Raw genomic sequence first — 17,898 nt, forward strand, 5'->3', positions numbered from 1 at the left:
AGATTCATCAGACTGGGCCAATAAAGACGGGAATATATCCAGAGGCATATTAAAAACTTTAAAAGAACTGGTCTTTTTTTGGGGGGGGGGGGGGCGATTGGTCTTGGTCCGAGTGGTCTTTGGTCTGAGTGGTCTGGTTACCCTTCAGAATTCGACCGACAATTAAATGCAGACGACTGGTAAAGCGAGATATTTTCTCGCGAGAAATCACGTGAAATTTCGTTGACGTGATATTAACATGGATGCTAATGTGTTGTCAAGAGAAGCTTTCCAAGAAACTTGATATGGAACTAAAAAATGTTTTTATTTTTACGATAATTAATTACAAAATATATGCCAAGCATCTCTTACTTGTTAATCATATGGCCGAGACTTGCTATTTGTCAAGGAATATAGGATGTTTGTTTTTTACAGAGAAATTACAGTAACATTTAGATATATATGATAGGCTACTCTTGTCTGACTCTTTTTAGTGTTGTATGTATGATTGCACTCAGTCAATGGAAAAACAAACAAGTTACAAACACAGAATCGTGACAAGAGTTTTTGTTTTATTGAAGTAGCACACTCTAACATCCAGTTCATCCAAACTCCATTCTTTCTTTGCAAGCTATAATTGAAAATTTAGGCTTTTGATATTTGGAGGACTTTGAACATTTATTTCATACTTTCAACTCACTCACACTGGCAACAGGCCAAGACAACAGAACAGCAGGTCATGGACAGGAACGTTTTATCACAATGACTGTGTCTATATGATGTTTAATCTGGAAAACGGAAATAATACCAACCAAAAATTGATTTTTAAATAGAGAAATCTTCAATAGCTTCTGACTGTATTCTGCTGTCATATTACAAAATGACTGTACATGTAGCATTGGCCCTCTAGCAACACAGAAAAGGACATTCAGCAATCAACAATCATAGTGCCACTAGGCTTATAAAAGTTACTCTAAACACTGCAGAACTGTATATAAAAAAAGAAAAGGTTATCTTTTAAATGATTTATAGTATATTATAATGGATGCAACATCTACGTCGCTTGCAGAAGACTTGCAGGAGCTCCAATTGGAGCGAGTGATTCCCCGATCATTGAAGGTTTGTATAATTGTTATAATAAATTCAGTATTTGTTTTCCTTCTCTGCTATCTGTTAATAAAGTCCTCATATTTCTCAAAAACAGCGTTTGTTTCATTTTAAAAAACTTAATTCCTTTCACACCTGGACCAGGCTATATTTGCTTTATTTATACATTATCTTATATAATATGAAATACTGTTATCTAATTATTTGACTCTGTTGAATTTTCCAGTACCAGTAGATTATACATTTAAACTTTAGTTTTGGACATTGTTTAAAATAAATTTACTTTAGGAAATAATCAGTTGGGGTCATTTGCAAATTTGCCACAATATTTACTGTTGTACCGTTAATAGAATTAGGTCATATGAATATGACCGGAGGGATATTTTTCAAATACATATATAATTACATTGCTACACTATAAACTAACTAATGTTATATAGATAAAAACACGTGTGGTGTGAAATTATGTTTTTTATTTGGCTGTGTTAAGTTATAACTTTGTTACTGTCTAAAGTGTCTTACAGAAGTATGTGTAAAAAATACACATGGAGTTTAATCACTGTTTTTCACAGTATTTATTTGCTAATCATATTTAAAGAATTAAACAATTGCATATAAAAATTCTGCTTTGAAAAATTGGACTCCTCACAAACTTTGTCATTGCAAAATACCATGATGAATGCTTGCTATGTAGTTGTCAGGTTAGATCTTTTTGTACAAAGGGGTGACAGAATGCATTTTGATGACAATTCAAGTTTGGGATCATATGAAAAAGCTGTTAGTCTCATCTTGGTTTTGAATTTAGGTGTTCTCATACACATAAATATGCCTATTATCCGTTACTTTGGTTCATGTTAATACTTCCCAATATTTCAAGCAATAAACAACAAAAATCAAATCAATGGATCTTACTCCTAGGGAGCCCTATATATGTAGCCTAACAGTCTTCAGCTGAATCTTTTCTTTGTCAAAACTCAAGCGATCAAAATGATTACATTTTGTCTTTAAACAACACTTGGTTGTCAAAATCTGTCCAACTTATATTGGTTTTGCTCATCACGTGGCAGTCAAGGATAGACTAGCTCGGGGACCGTAAAGAAGTTACTGTTCTCACATAGTTTGGGATCCCTTTTTATACACCCACATTTTCTTGTGGACGTATTATGCCGTCCGTTCAACTTTTTATACGCCCACATTTTCACGTGGACGTATATTGGTGTCGCACCTGTCCGTCCGTTCACAATTTGTTTGTGGACACTCTACAGGTCACAATTTTTATACGCCCACATTTTCATGTCGCCCCTGTCCGTCCGTCCACAATTTGTTTGTGGACACTCTACAGGTCACAATTCTTATCCGATTTTGACGAAACTTGAAATATAGGTTTATCTCCATAAGATCTCGGTTGCTTTCGATATTGGCATGTATCGGATCGAAACTTCATGGATTATGGCCCCTGTTTGTACGAAAAATCACGTTTTTAGCTTGTGGACCCTATAGAGGTCACAATTTTTATCCGATTTTGTTGAAACGTGAAATATGAATGCTTGCTATGTAGTTGTCAGGTTAGATCTTTTTGTACAAAGGGGTGACAGAATGCATTTTGATGACAATTCAAGTTTGGGATCATATGAAAAAGCTGTTAGTCTCATCTTGGTTTTGAATTTAGGTGTTCTCATACACATAAATATGCCTATTATCCGTTACTTTGGTTCATGTTAATACTTCCCAATATTTCAAGCAATAAACAACAAAAATCAAATCAAATCAATGGATCTTACTCCTAGGGAGCCCTATATATGTAGCCTAACAGTCTTCAGCTGAATCTTTTCTTTGTCAAAACTCAAGCGATCAAAATGATTACATTTTGTCTTTAAACAACACTTGGTTGTCAAAATCTGTCCAACTTATATTGGTTTTGCTCATCACGTGGCAGTCAAGGATAGACTAGCTCGGGGACCGTAAAGAAGTTACTGTTCTCACATAGTTTGGGATCCCTTTTTATACACCCACATTTTCTTGTGGACGTATTATGCCGTCCGTTCAACTTTTTATACGCCCACATTTTCACGTGGACGTATATTGGTGTCGCACCTGTCCGTCCGTTCACAATTTGTTTGTGGACACTCTACAGGTCACAATTTTTATACGCCCACATTTTCATGTCGCCCCTGTCCGTCCGTCCACAATTTGTTTGTGGACACTCTACAGGTCACAATTCTTATCCGATTTTGACGAAACTTGAAATATAGGTTTATCTCCATAAGATCTCGGTTGCTTTCGATATTGGCATGTATCGGATCGAAACTTCATGGATTATGGCCCCTGTTTGTACGAAAAATCACGTTTTTAGCTTGTGGACCCTATAGAGGTCACAATTTTTATCCGATTTTGTTGAAACGTGAAATGTAAGTTTATAACCCAAAGATCTCGGTTCCTTTCGATATTCACGCATATCGGACCATAACTTCCTGAATTATGGCCCCTGATTGTATGAAAAATCGCGATTTTAGCTTGTGGACCCTATAGAAGTCATAATTTTTATCTGATTTAAAAAAACGTAATATTATATCACCGTTACACCCTAAGGAAGACTGAGTTCGAATTTCGTGAAAACGGCCCAAAATTGACAGACAAAATGGCCGCCATTCGTTCTCAACTAGCTTAAATATATGGTATATCAAGGTTGTGGACCCTATAGAGGACACACTTTTTATTCGATTTTGTTGAAACTTGAAATGTAAAGTTTATAACCCAAAGATCTTGGTTCCTTTCGATTCACGCATATCGGACCATAACTTCCTGAATTATGGCCCCTGATTGTACGAAAAATCGCATTTTTAGCTTGTAGACCCTATAGAAGTTATAATTTTTATCTGATTTAAAAATCTGTATTATTAATATTATATCAAGTTTACACCCTAAGGACAACTGAGTTCGAATTTCGTGAAAATCGGACCAAAATTGACAGACAAAATGGCCGCAATTCGTTCTCAAATAGCATAAGAATATGGTATATCAAGGTTGTGGACCCTATAGATCTTGGTTCCTTTCGATATTCGCACATATTGGATCATAACTTCCTGAATTATGGCCCTTGATTGTACGAAAAGTCGCGTTTTTAGGATGTGATCCCTCTAGATGTCACAATTTTTATCCGATTTTAAAAAACGTTTGAATATATCACTGTTAATCGGGCCAAAACTGCCGGACAAAATGGCTGCCCCTTGTACGCAAATAATGTAAATATATGGTATATCAAGGTTTTGGACCCTCTAGAGAGTGGACACAATTTTGATCCGATTTTGATGTAACTTGAAATACATGTTTATAATCCAAAGATCTTGGTTCCTCTCAATATTCATGCATATCGGATTGTAACTTCCTGAATTATTGCCCTTGATTGTACGAAAAAATCACTTCTTTTTTTGAGCTTGTTCTCTGTCCATCTCTTGCAAAATGTGAGCGTATCTTGCATGGCAACCGCTTGTTATCTGATTTTAACGAAACTTGCAATATAGGCGTATCTCAAAAAGATCTCGGTTCCTTTCGATTTTGACATGTATTTAACCGTAACTTCATGGATTATGGCTCCTGCTTGTACCAAAAATCACGTTTTTAACTTGTGGTCACTCTAGAGGTCACAATTTTTATCCGATTTTGATGAAACTTGAAGTGTACATTTATAACCCAAAGACCTCGGATCCTTTCGATATTCGCGCATATTGAACCTTAATTTTCTGGATTATGGCCCCTGATTGTACGAAAAAATCTTGGTTTTGGCTTGTGGTCCCTCTAGAGGTTGCAGTTTTTATCAGATTTTAGAAAAACGTTCAAATACATGTATATATCACCATTACACTAGAATGATGGTTGAGTTTGAAATTTCGTGAAAATTGGATGGATATTGCCGTACAAAATGAACGCTCACTATACGCAAATAGTGTTAAAGTATGTAATATCAAGGTTGTGAACCCTCTAGAGGTCTGAATTTTTTCTGATTTTGATGAATCTTGAAATATACTATTCAAAAAAAGTAGGGGATATTTGATTTTTAAGTATTATTAAAGTCACCTAATGAAACTGACGAAGAAACAAATGACAAAATGAAATGAAGTTCACATTCATCGATTTATTGCAAATGATCGTTAGACTAAGTAAGGCACAGACTGACCATTATAAGGGTAAAATGATACCCGGGGTCAAACAGCAAAGTTACCACAGCATCACAACCAAGTCAGTAACGGGTAAATCCTCCTCCTGTTTGCCAAACAAGCATTGATCCGACGTGGCATACTCCTAATGAGACGTCTAAGGTCATTTTGGTCCAGATTGTCCCATTCCTGTTGCAGGACGTTGTTGACGTTGACGTAACCTCTGTCCAAGCATGTCCCAGACATGCTCGATGGGGGAGAGGTCGGGACTCAGTGCTGGCCAAGGTAATGTGGTGATGTTCTGTTGTTGGAGGTAACCTGTAACGATCCTGGCCCTGTGACATCTTGCGTTGTCATCCTGGAAGATGAAACGGCGGCCATGACGTCGTGCAAACGGCACAACATGGACTGCCAAGATGTTGTCCCGGTAGTACTGGCCTGTAACACACCCTGCAACAACATGTAAAGCCGTTCTTCCAGCAACAGTGATGCCTCCCCACACCATAACAGAACCACCCCCAAATCGATCATGTCTGATGACGTTAACGTCTTGGAAGCGCTCGTTTCGACGACGCCACACCCTCCTACGTCTGTCCAAAAAATCAACAGTGAACCATGACTCATCTGAAAACATCACATTGCTCCAGCGTCGATTATCCCAGTGTTGACGATCCCTACACCAACGACGTCTTGCCTGAATGTGATGATCTCTCAAACAAGAGATCACGCGAGGACATCGGGCGCGAAGGTGACCCCTATGCAGTCGATTCCGAATCGTCTGGCCACTCACTCTCACACCAGTGTCTGTTTGAAGACGAGCGCTGATCTGATTTGCTGTGATGACACGATTTCTCAAGGCCAAGGTACGGATAAATCGATCCTGGGCTTGAGTTGTCGCCCTTGGTCGACCTGAGCGTGGTCTGTCCTGTACAGATTGTGTATCACGGTATCTGGACCATAGCCTGCTTATGACAGACTGAGAAACATTCATCGTCCGCGCCACAACCGCCTGTGTTGTGCCGATCTGTAGCATGCCAAGGGCACGTAACCTTTCATTTTGGGTAAGCCGACGCATATCAAAATTTGTTTTCTGGTCACTAAAACAATTAAACTGATGTTTCCACCCTGGAATTCAATGCCACAATGACTGTAACATTCAAAGTCAGAGTCGTGCAAATCTTGGGTTGGACCCCCATGATGATCCCAAGCATCACCTGCATTCCATGCGGTAGCTATTGGTGCGTTTGGGCGTCACATGTAACTGGAAATGTTTCTTCTGTTAGGTTCTATAGTGACTTTTTTCGTAGTCATTTGCATATTTTAGTATTATGCCCCCAAAATCAAATATCCCCTACTTTTTTTGAATAGTATATATGGTTATATCCCAGAGTTTTTGATTCCTTTTGTTATTCGTGCATGTCAGACAATAACTTGTGGATTATGTCCCCTGATATCGTACGAAAAATCGCTTTTTATACGCCCACATTTTCACTCTACGGGTCACAATTTTTATTTGATTTTGAGGAAACTAAAGGCAGTTCTCACTATAATAGTTAAAAACTAGATAATGTTAAGGCAATTTGCTGAAAATTTCATTCAAATTGATCCACTATGAACTGAGAACTAAGCGATTGAAATTTCCGCCTAGCCTCGACCATCATTACTAAAGTCAGTACGATAAACAGAATAGTCTCGATTATCCATTTAATCGTTAAATCGTGAAGGAAAGTTATGCAGTAAATCGGCTTATAATCCACTGAAGATCGCAGGCTAGCGATGGCATTTAGACTTGATTATGGTCTGGATAGGTTAATTAATGTCTAATTAATAATTTAGATAACATTTCAGGCCTAAAGAAAGACCTGCAATAGACAGATTTAGCTTTTGCATAATGTATGTTTATAATCCAAAGATCTTGGTTCCTCTCAATATTCATGCATATCGGATTGTAACTTCCTGAATTATGGCCCTTGATTGTACGAAAAAATCACTTCTTTTTTTTAGCTTTATCTCTGTCCATCTCTTGCAAAATGTGGGCGTATCTTGCATGGCAACCGCTTGTTATCTGATTTTAACGAAACTTGCAATATAGGTCTATCTCCCAAAGATCTCGGTTCTTTTCGATATTGGCATATATCAGACCATAACTTCATAGAATATGTCCCCTGAATGTATGAAAAATCACATTTTTAGCTTTTGGTCCCAATTTGTATCCGATTGAAAGAAATGTTTGAATATATCACCGTTACACCCTAATGACGGCTGAGTTCGAATTTCGTGAAAATCGGACCAAAACTGCCGGACAAAATGGTTGTCTCTTCTATGCAAAAAGTGTTGAAAAATCTTATGGATGTTGTAGAGGCCAAAGTTAATATCCAATTGACTTTAAATTTATACATAATGTTTAAGGTCATGAGACGAAGAAGCCTATTGATTTTCAGCGATTTCAGAAAATTACTGCCAGAGTTATGGCCCTTGATCACTTTGAAAAATCTTGTGGACGCTCTGAAGGCTAAAGTTAATATCCGATTGACTTTAAATTTATACACAGTGTTTAAGGTCATGAGACGAAGAAGTCTATTCATTTTTAGCGATTATCGATAATTACTGCCAGAGTTATGGCCCTTGATCACTTCAAAAAGTCTTGTAAATGCTCTAGAGGCTAAAGTTAATATCCGATCGACTTCAAATTTATACACAGTGTTTAAGGTGATGAGACGAAGAATCATATTGATTTTCAACGATTTCTGCCAAAGTTATGGCCCTTGATCACTTTGAAAAATCTTGTCGCGCTCTAGAGGCTAAAGTTATCATCCGATTGACTTCAGATTGATACACAGAGTTTAAGGTCTTGAGACGAACAAGTGTATTGATTTTCAATGAATTTTTATGACTTGAACAGCTAAATCCATGATGTTAAAAGTTTCGTATACTAAACGTTAGCATGGGGCAGAACTTTATAAAAACCATACAAATTCTAATGGTTTTCTGATAATTAGTTAATGAGTTGTTACTCTTAATCAGATTTTAATGTATTATAAATGTTTCGTTACCGAAAAAAGTAAAAATATGTGACAACTCTTGTTGACTGCCCCGACAATTTAGCTGCTGTGGGCGTATGTTTCGTTGCCTGGCAACCTATGTTATTATTTAGAATGGCTTAGACAGTAGCCTTGAAAAATAGGAAATCACTTAAATGCCTCAAGGTATGTGTGTGTGAGTAAAGGCCAGTGGTGGTGAACAAGAAAATATATTACCAGAAACATAGTTGCAGAAAAATCTTCTGAAATCAAGTTTTGGATCTGCTTCTATAATAATTGATTGATACAAAAGTATTGAAAAGTCTAAATTTCATGTTTTGTTTGTTCAGACAAATGAAGAATTAGACAGACTAACAGTTGATGAACATCTGAGTGATATTGAAAGAGCTGTTTATTTATTAAGGTGGGTTATTATTTATTTTATAAATAAGTGTAAGTATACATGATCGATAAACGATGATACTTATTATATAATCAGTTTTATAATCAACTTAGACTAATCCATTTTTATACGCCCACATTTTCATGTGGACGTATATTGTCATCGCTCCTGTCCGTCCAGACGTCCACAATTTGTTTGTGGACACTCTACAGGTCACAATTCTTATCCGATTTTGACAAAACTTGAAATATAGGTTTATCTCCAAAAGATCTTGGCTCCTTTCGATATTGGCATGTATTGGATCGAAACTTCATGGATTATAGCCCCTGTTTGTACGAAAAATCACGTTTTTAGCTTGTGGACACTATAAAGGTCAAAATTTTTATCTGACTTTGTTGAAACTTGAAATCTAAGTTGATAATCCAAAGATCTCGTTTTTTTTTGATATTCGCACATATCGAACCGTAACTTCCTGAATTATGGCCCCTGATTGTACGAAAAATCACGTTTTTAGCTTGTGGACCCTATAGAGGTCATAATTTTTATTCGATTTAAAAAAACGTATTATTACATCACCGTTACACCCTAAGGATGGCTGTGTTCGAATTTCGTGAAAATCGGCCCAAAATTGACAGACAAAATGACCGCCGTTCGTTCTCGAATAGCGTAAAAATATGGTATATCAAGGTTGTGGACCCTTTAGAGGTCACAATTTTTATCCGATTTTGTTGAAACTTGAAATGTAAGTTTATAACCCAAAGATCTCGGTTCCTTTCGATATTCGCGCATATCGGACCGTAACTTCCTGAATTATGGCCCCTGCGATTGTACGAAAAATCTTGTTTTTAGCTTGTGGACCCTATAGAAGTCATAATTTTTACCAGGATTAAAAAAAAGTAATTTATTATATCACCGTTACACCCTAAAGACGACTGAGTTTGAATTTCGTGAAAATCGGCCCAAAATTGACAGACAAAATGGCTGCCTTTCGTTCTCAAATAGCGTAAAAATAGGGTATTTCAAGGTTGTGGACCCTATTATAGGTCACAATTTTTATCCGATTTTGTTGAAACTTGAAATGTAAGTTTATAACCCAAAGATCTCGGTTCCTTTCGATATTCGCGCATATCGGACCGTAACTTCCTGAATTATGGCCCCTGATTGTACGAAAAATCTTGTTTTTAGCTTGTGGACCCTATAGAAGTCATAATTTTTATCAGGATTAAAAAAAAGTAATTTATTATATCACCGTTACACCCTAAAGACGACTGAGTTTGAATTTCGTGAAAATCGGCCCAAAATTGACAGACAAAATGGCTGCCTTTCGTTCTCAAATAGCGTAAAAATAGGGTATTTCAAGGTTGTGGACCCTATTATAGGTCACAATTTTTATCCAATTTTGTTGAAACTTGAAATGTAAGTTTATAACCCAAAGATCTCATTTCCTTTCGATAATCATGTCGGACCGTAACTTCCTGAATTATGGCCCCTGATTGTACGAAAAATTGCGTTTTTAGCTTGTGGACCCTATAGAGGTCATAATTTTTATCCGATTTAAAAAAACGTATTATTATATCACCGTTACACCCCAAGGACGACTGAGTTCGAATTTCGTGAAAATCGGCCCAAAACTGACAGACAAAATGGCCGCCGTTCGTTCTCAAATAGCGTAAAAATATGGTATATCAAGGTTGTGAAATTCAGCCCAAAATTGACAGACAAAATGGCCGCCCTTCGTTCTCAAATAGCGTAAAAACATGGTATATCAAGGTTGTAGACCCTATAGAGGTCACAATTTTTATCTGATTTTGTTGAAACTTGAAATATAAGTTTATAACCCAAAGATCTTGGTTCCTTTCGATATTCGCGCATATCGGACCGTAACTTCCTGAATTATGGCCCCTGATTGTACGAAAATCTCGTTTTTAGCTTGTGGACCCTATAGAGGTCATAATTTTTATCCGATTTAAAAAAACGTATTATTATATCACCGTTACACCCTAAGGCTGGCTAAGTTCGAATTTCGTGAAAATCGGCCCAAAACTGACAGACAAAATGACCGCCGTTCTTTCTCGAATAGCGTAAACATATGGTATATCAAGGTTGTGGACCCTTTAGAGGTCACAATTTTTATTCGATTTTGTTGAAACTTGAAATGTAAGTTTATAACCCAAAGATTTCGGTTCCTTTCGATATTTGCTCATATCGAATTGTAATTTACTGAATTATGGCCCTTGATTGTAGGAAAAATCACTTTCTTTTTAGCTTGTTCTCTATCCAACTCTCGATAATGAGGGCGTATCCTGCCTGGCAGCCGCTGGTTGTATCAATTTATACATGTATATTAATCATTATCATTCTAATATTAGCCTTCTTTAGAATTTGTTACTTAATGTACGTAGCCATCTGATTATTCCCTTTTATTTGACAAAGACCTCACACATTCATTTATTTAAAGAACCAATATTTGAGAATAAAAGGCAGATTTAGAAAAAAAAAATAGTTCCACCAAACAGCATGTTGATCTAAAATGATTCAAATTGTAACATAAGTTATGTCCATCTTGCTTTCACATTCTTTTCTATTGATTCCATACTGCCATGGTATCTAACCTACAGTATGTGTTTATTTTATTTGTCTAAATTACTAGGTCAGGTCACATTACTTACTACTAACGAAAGGTAAGAGTACATAAAATATAAAATGGCAAAAATTTTATCACTTATAGCGGGCCAGTCGTTACTACATACACTTTACGACAAGTTCACACTAATCCGATTAAAATTAAATGAGCCAACCTCACTCAAAGTCGCAATTAGAGATCTTCTGTAAAAACGACGTTGCCAATTATGGAAAACACTCTGGATCTCCTCGAACGCCAGTTGCCCAGTGACGTCACAGTGACCAAATACATAAGAAATGTTAATTAGTGATTAGATGTGTAGTCCCTGTGACTTCATTCATTAATCAACTGGATGCAGGGCTGGATTTTTCATTAAGCAAAATAAGCACATGCTTAGTAGGGCATAAGGTACCCCACACAAATTTTCTGGATTTACCATGGATCACCATATGTTACAAAATTACAAACAGTCTGGTTTCCGAAAAGACTTCGCAATTTAAAAAAAAGTAGGAGAAATTTTTCAATTAATATAAATAAACATTATTTTTATATGCCCACATGGAAATGTGGTCGTATATTGCCGTCGGTCTGTCCAAAAATTTTTGTGAACAGACTACATTTATCATCTGATTGTTTTGAAATTGATGTTGTTTGCATTAGTGAGATGAAGAAGCCTATTTAATTTCAATAACTTCCGTTAATTTCTTTTGGAGTTATGGTCCTTGTTTCACTTTGTTGCACACTGTGAACGCTCTAACGACAAAAGTAATCAACCAATCTGTATGAAATTTATATGCATCATTTAAATTAGTAAAACAAAGAATCTGTTGAATTTCAGCAAATTTCCGTTAATTACATCTAGAGTTATGGCCCTTGTTTCACTTTGTTGAATCTTGTGAACTCTCGAACGACAAAAGTTATCACCCAATCTGTATGAAATTCATATACATCATTTAAATTAGTGAAATGAAGAAGCCTATTGAATGTAAGCAACTTACGTCAATTACTTCTAGAGTTATGGCCCTTGATTTACTTTGTTGAACCTTGTGAACGTTTGAACGACAAAAGTTATCATTTCGATCTGTATGGAATTTACATGCATTATTTGAATTAGTAAAACGAAAAAGCCTGTCGAATTTCAACAATTTCTGTAGATTACTTCCAGTGTTATGGCCCTTATTTTAGTTTTTAGAACCTTGTGAACCCTCAAACGACGATAATTATAATGTCATCTGTATGAAATTGTCTATTAAATGCCCCTAATTACCTACAAAAGAATAAATATGTGACAACCCTTGTCGACTGCTCGGACGATTTAGTTGCTGTGGCCGTATGTTTTGTTGCCTGGCAACCTATTTTCAATCTTAAAGTAGCTAAGTCTCTAACTAAATATCATCCAAAGTCTTCGACATTGAAAACGCAAATTATTTGTCAATTTAAATCAACATTGGTGTTGTTATTGTATCGTGAAAAGATGGGCTTTTGATATCCAATATTTGTAGGACGTTAAACCCCATTTCATTTCATATCCAATATTTAAAACAAAATGAACATTTTACCATTGGTACACGAATCGTATACCATAATGCGTTTCAGCGCCATTTATAATAAGGGACTCGAAGAACAAGGCTAGACATATTCCACAAGTCATGTCAAACGGTAAGGCTATATTCTTATCTGGAGAGCATGCATAGTAAATACTATCGGTGTAGACTGGAATAACCAGATGCTAGAGATTGCCATTCAATTGACACTTCTGGCGTATTTTGCTAAACATAACTGATTGAAATTAGAGTAAAAAACGGAAATGATTGAATGTAAATCAGTTTATATACATTCATATTACACTATTATATGCGTTGCGACCCATTTGTGTTAATTTCTAGGTCCCAAATATTAGCAATTTAGCTCCTTTAATGTAAATTTGTTTGATTTCGAAAAAAAAACCTACTAACCACTTTTAACACGTATATGTCCCCATGCATAATCATACCATATATGCATATATGCATAATATATAACAAGTCAATTATAAATGATTATTTATCAGTTGATCTAAAACTTATGAATTAGCAGTGGAACTATAATTTTATTTATTGTAAAACGTGATAAGGTTAAGGATGTGGTATGATTATAATTGACTTGTTATATATTATGCATATATGGTATGATTATGCATGGGGACATATACGTGTAATAAGTGGTTAGTTTACATTTTGATCATAAGGAAGGAGGGGAATCAACCTAATTAATTATGCCTAATATATTAAAGATTACCGAATTATTAAGAAGATAAGCTTAAGACACTAACCTATTCAATTGTGTGGATAAGGGGTATTGATTGCAGGATTATATTTTAGTCTAGTTGGTGGCTTCAGTCACCTAATTAATCTGTATATTTAAGAGAGATAGCTAAGTCATATTCAAAGGGAAATGGTTGTTGTTATAAGTCTTATTAATGTTATGTTTTGATTGTTAATTTGTTTTTACTCATGGATGTACTATAAATGTACGGTTATTATTCATTATTGATCATTGCTTGATAAATATACCTGTAACAGTATTGAAACGTTGCATGTAATAAACTAAGAAGTAGTAAAATCCATAAAGTCGTGTTATTATGAACTATTATATGGTTTATCATTGAATTACATATATACTGAGCGCCATGGAAAACGAATCACTTAGTTTTTCGTATAACAAAATGATCCTGTAAACAGATCTTATTTATTTTGCTTCTTATTGTGAACAATATTCAAATGGGAACACATCAATAACAACACATTTGTACACTTATGGATGTTTAATCTGTAATCAACAGTACAAAGTCAGAGGGGTCAAAACCAAAAGTACGACACAGATGTCAGTAGCGCGTGTGTCCTCCACGGGCTCTTACGCACGTTTTTTAGCGACGTCGCATGGAATTTACCAATGTTTGAAAGAAGGCCTGGGGCAAATTGTTCCATTCTTGGACAGAGCAGCTTCTAAAGCAGCAATGGTGTGTATCTGTGGTCTCCGATAAAGACGGCGTCCAATCTCATCCCAGACATGTTCTATCGGTGCCATGTCCGGAGACATGGCTGGCCAGTCCAAGACATTGATGTTGTTAGCAGCCAGGTAGTCCATACTAAATCGGGCGGTATGCGGATGTGCATTATCCTGTTGGAAGTGCTGAAGTTGTGGGTGCGCTCGAAACATCGGAACAACAATTGGTTGCAAGACATCATTATGGTAGGCTACAGCATTAACGCGACCCCTGCAAATGTGAAGGGCGGTCCGGTGATGAAATGTGAAGCCTCCCCACACCATTACACTTCCCCCACCCCATCGATTCGTTTTGAAGACGCAGCAGTCTGCAAGACGTTCCCCAAGACGTCTCCACACACGTTGACGGCCATCAGCGTGATAAAGATGAAAGCGACTCTCATCCCTGAAGAGCTCACTTTGCCAGTTTACTCTTTTCCATGTCTGGTGTCCTTGAGCCCATATCAAACGCCACTGACGGTGATGATCCCTAAGGATAGCTCCAACATAAGGTCGTCGTGCACGGAGTCCTACTTCTCTTAGACGATGTCTTACAGTGTTGGCACTTACTGGTCCTTGTCTTCCAACGACTGCTGCACCTGTTCGAGTCGCTGGGCGGAATCTGTCACGCAGATGAGTGACCCGGATGTAGCGGTCTTGAGTCTGAGTTGTAATGCGTTGTGGACTAGGACGTTGAAGGTCACGTGTTGATCCAGTAACTCGAACACGATCCACCAAACTTACAATAGTGGACTGATGACAATTGAAGTGTCTGGCAATAGCACGTGTAGACATGCCAGCCCTGGACATTCCCATGGCTTCATTCCGTTGATTTTCAGTAAGTCTCAGCATCTCTAGCTCGATTCCTTCAGACGTCCAACAACAAATTACGACAGATTGACGTTTCACAGTTCATGTACTGCACATTAAGTTGAAAACATGCTTTTAAAGGGCTCACACACAATGCTGCACGTGAATATTGGGTTTTTCATGTGCATCTTGTGCAATTTTTTTGGGTGCACACGGGCCGATATTTTTTGCGTTTGGGAGCATTGTGTGAAACAATAGTTCATAGTATTGCATAATATTATACATACACCTAGTAATAAAATATTTGGGAAAAAACGTGATGCGTTTTCCATGGAGCTCAGTATATTATGGGGGCACTATAAGTCTTAATCGGACCTTGATTGGATGATGTCTGTTATCGAAAAAATTTAGAAGTGTTTTAGACGGTCTGACACATAAACGGTCATACCAGTATTTCAAATAATTGGTGTGCGATTGGCTAAAGTGTTTATGATAAGCACTGGGTTCAAGTACATACAACTTTCATATGGTCATTTGATGTGCTCTTTAATAAACATTGTAGACTTTATGGACAGTTTTTAAACTAATACAGAACTATATTTCCAGTATATCTCACAATCACTATCAGTCTCTTAAGTCTTGTAGATATTTGTTCCTTTAAAATTGCTAAAAATTCTGTTTTTTTAGAATTTATTTAGGTTATTAAACTTTGAGGTATGGTTGAAGGTTGGTACACTGCTGGATATAGCAAAGTTACAGATCATGTTTCGGTTTTTGTGGGAATTCTGTTAATTCCTGCCTAGTTTTAGGTTAAAATGCTAGGCAAAAAAACTTGCCATCATTAATCAGCTTTTTTAATCATACTAATTGTTGAATATGTATATTAAACATACATTATGCAAGAGCTAAATCTGTCTATTGCAGGTCTTTCTTTATGCCTGAAATGTTATCTAAATTATTAATTAGACATTAATTAACTTATCCAGACCATAATCAACTCTAGGTAGATGGCATCGCTAGCCTGCCTTCTTAAGTGGATTGTTAGCCGATATACTGCATAACTTTCCTTCTCGAATTAACGATTAAAACGGATAATCGAGACTATGCTGTTTATCGTACTGACTTTAGTAATGATGACCGAGGCTAGGCAGAAATTTCATTCGCTTAGTTCTCGGTTCATAGTGTATCATTTTGACTGAAATTTTCAGCAAATTCCCATTACATTATCTAGTTTTTAACTATTATAGTGAGAACTTTCAACTCTTTATCGAATCTCCCATAATGTATCTTTAATTTAGAAATTTAGAAAACTTTGAACTTGCAATATTCGTGATTAATGCCCATTATCAATCAAAGAAAGTAAGAAATGAAATGAAATGAAATGAAATGGGGTTTACCGTCCTTCTGTTCTGCTCCTAACCTGGGCTAATGAAGACAGGCATCCGCCATACAGTGTGCTATGAGGGAAATTTTGCCCGGGCAGCGGCGCTGCGGTCTACTATTATATCGAATTCCAACTGCCAATCGATCTTTTACTTGTACGCCAATGTGTACACTGGACCTCGGTGTTTTGTCCCATCCGCACGACTAGACACTACACCGGAAACTACGCCGGAAAATCAGGATGAACTTTCTCGGCCAATGCAGGGATCGAACACCCGAGCTCCAGGCTAGCGAGCCAGAGTCTTACCCACTTAGCCACGTGATCCCCCAAAGAAAGTAAGAAATTATTAAAATTATTCTCTGTCTAATTGAGCTAGAATGTTCAAAGTTGATGTAGTTTGATGATGAGCATTATCTGCTTAGGCTAGGCAGAGATATGCAATTTGATTGGTCGATGCTGATAACTTTAGTTCTAATTGAGACAAAGTGATAAAACTACATTAATACCTTGACTAAATTAGATATTGAGTATTTTCTGCTTGCTCAGATTAAACACAGTGATAAATAGCTTAGGCTAGGCAGGGATATGCAATTTGATTGGTCGATGCTGATAACTTTAGTTCTAATTGAGACAAAGTGATAAAACTACATTAATACCTTGACTAAATTAGATATTGAGTATTTTCTGCTTGCTCAGTTTGAACACAGTGATAAATAATTTGATAGGTCAAGAGTGGTGAAATTTTGTTTGTAATTTCTTTATTTCAGTACCATGACTAAGTTCGATGTTGATCTTTTTCTGCTTAGGTAAAAGTAGAAGCCTTAATTTGATTGGGCGTATATTGTCGTCGCTTCTGTTCATCTGTGTGTTCACAATTTTTATCTGATTTTAACGAAACTTGAAATAGATGTATCTCCCAAAGATCTTGGTTCCTTTTATAATTGCCATGTATCTCACCGTAACTTCATGGATTACTGCCCCTACTTGTACGAACATCACATCACTTTTTTAGCTTGTGGACACTCTAGAGGTCACAATTTTTATTTGATTTTGATGCCACTTGAAATGTATGTTTTTAACCCCAAAATCCCTTATTGTACGAAAAATCGTATTTATAGCTTGTGGTCCATCTAGAGGTCACAGTAGCAGCCGTTTTGTCAAAACTTCATGAATTATGGCCCCTGATTGTATGAAAAATCATGTTTTTAGCTTGTGGACACTCTTAAGAGGTCACAATTTTTTTCTGATTTTGAAACTTGAAATGCATGTTTATAACCCAAAGATCTTGGTTTCTTTCGATATTTGCGCATATCGGATCATAACTTCCTGAATTATGGCCCCTGATTGTATGAAAAATCGTGTTTTTTAGCTTGTGGTTGCCTGACAACCGCTGG

The 17,898-nt window shown here is 36.6% G+C and overlaps 1 protein-coding gene across 1 annotated transcript in view; it reads left to right on the forward strand.

The window, feature by feature from the left end:
• Positions 1-395: 395 nt before the first annotated feature.
• The window catches only part of LOC126820650 (serine/threonine-protein phosphatase 4 regulatory subunit 4), a 197,375-nt gene continuing 179,872 nt past the window's right edge, over positions 396-17,898 (forward strand). The window contains exons 1-2 of the mRNA XM_050548731.2: positions 396-1,098; positions 8,611-8,684. Of these exons, the coding sequence (XP_050404688.1) occupies positions 1,021-1,098; positions 8,611-8,684 (152 nt within the window). The 5' untranslated portion in view covers positions 396-1,020. The remainder of the gene's footprint in view (positions 1,099-8,610; positions 8,685-17,898) is intronic.

The sequence above is a fragment of the Patella vulgata genome, chromosome 5, assembly GCF_932274485.2.
Source record: "Patella vulgata chromosome 5, xgPatVulg1.2, whole genome shotgun sequence".
Classification (NCBI taxonomy): Eukaryota; Metazoa; Mollusca; class Gastropoda; family Patellidae; genus Patella; species Patella vulgata.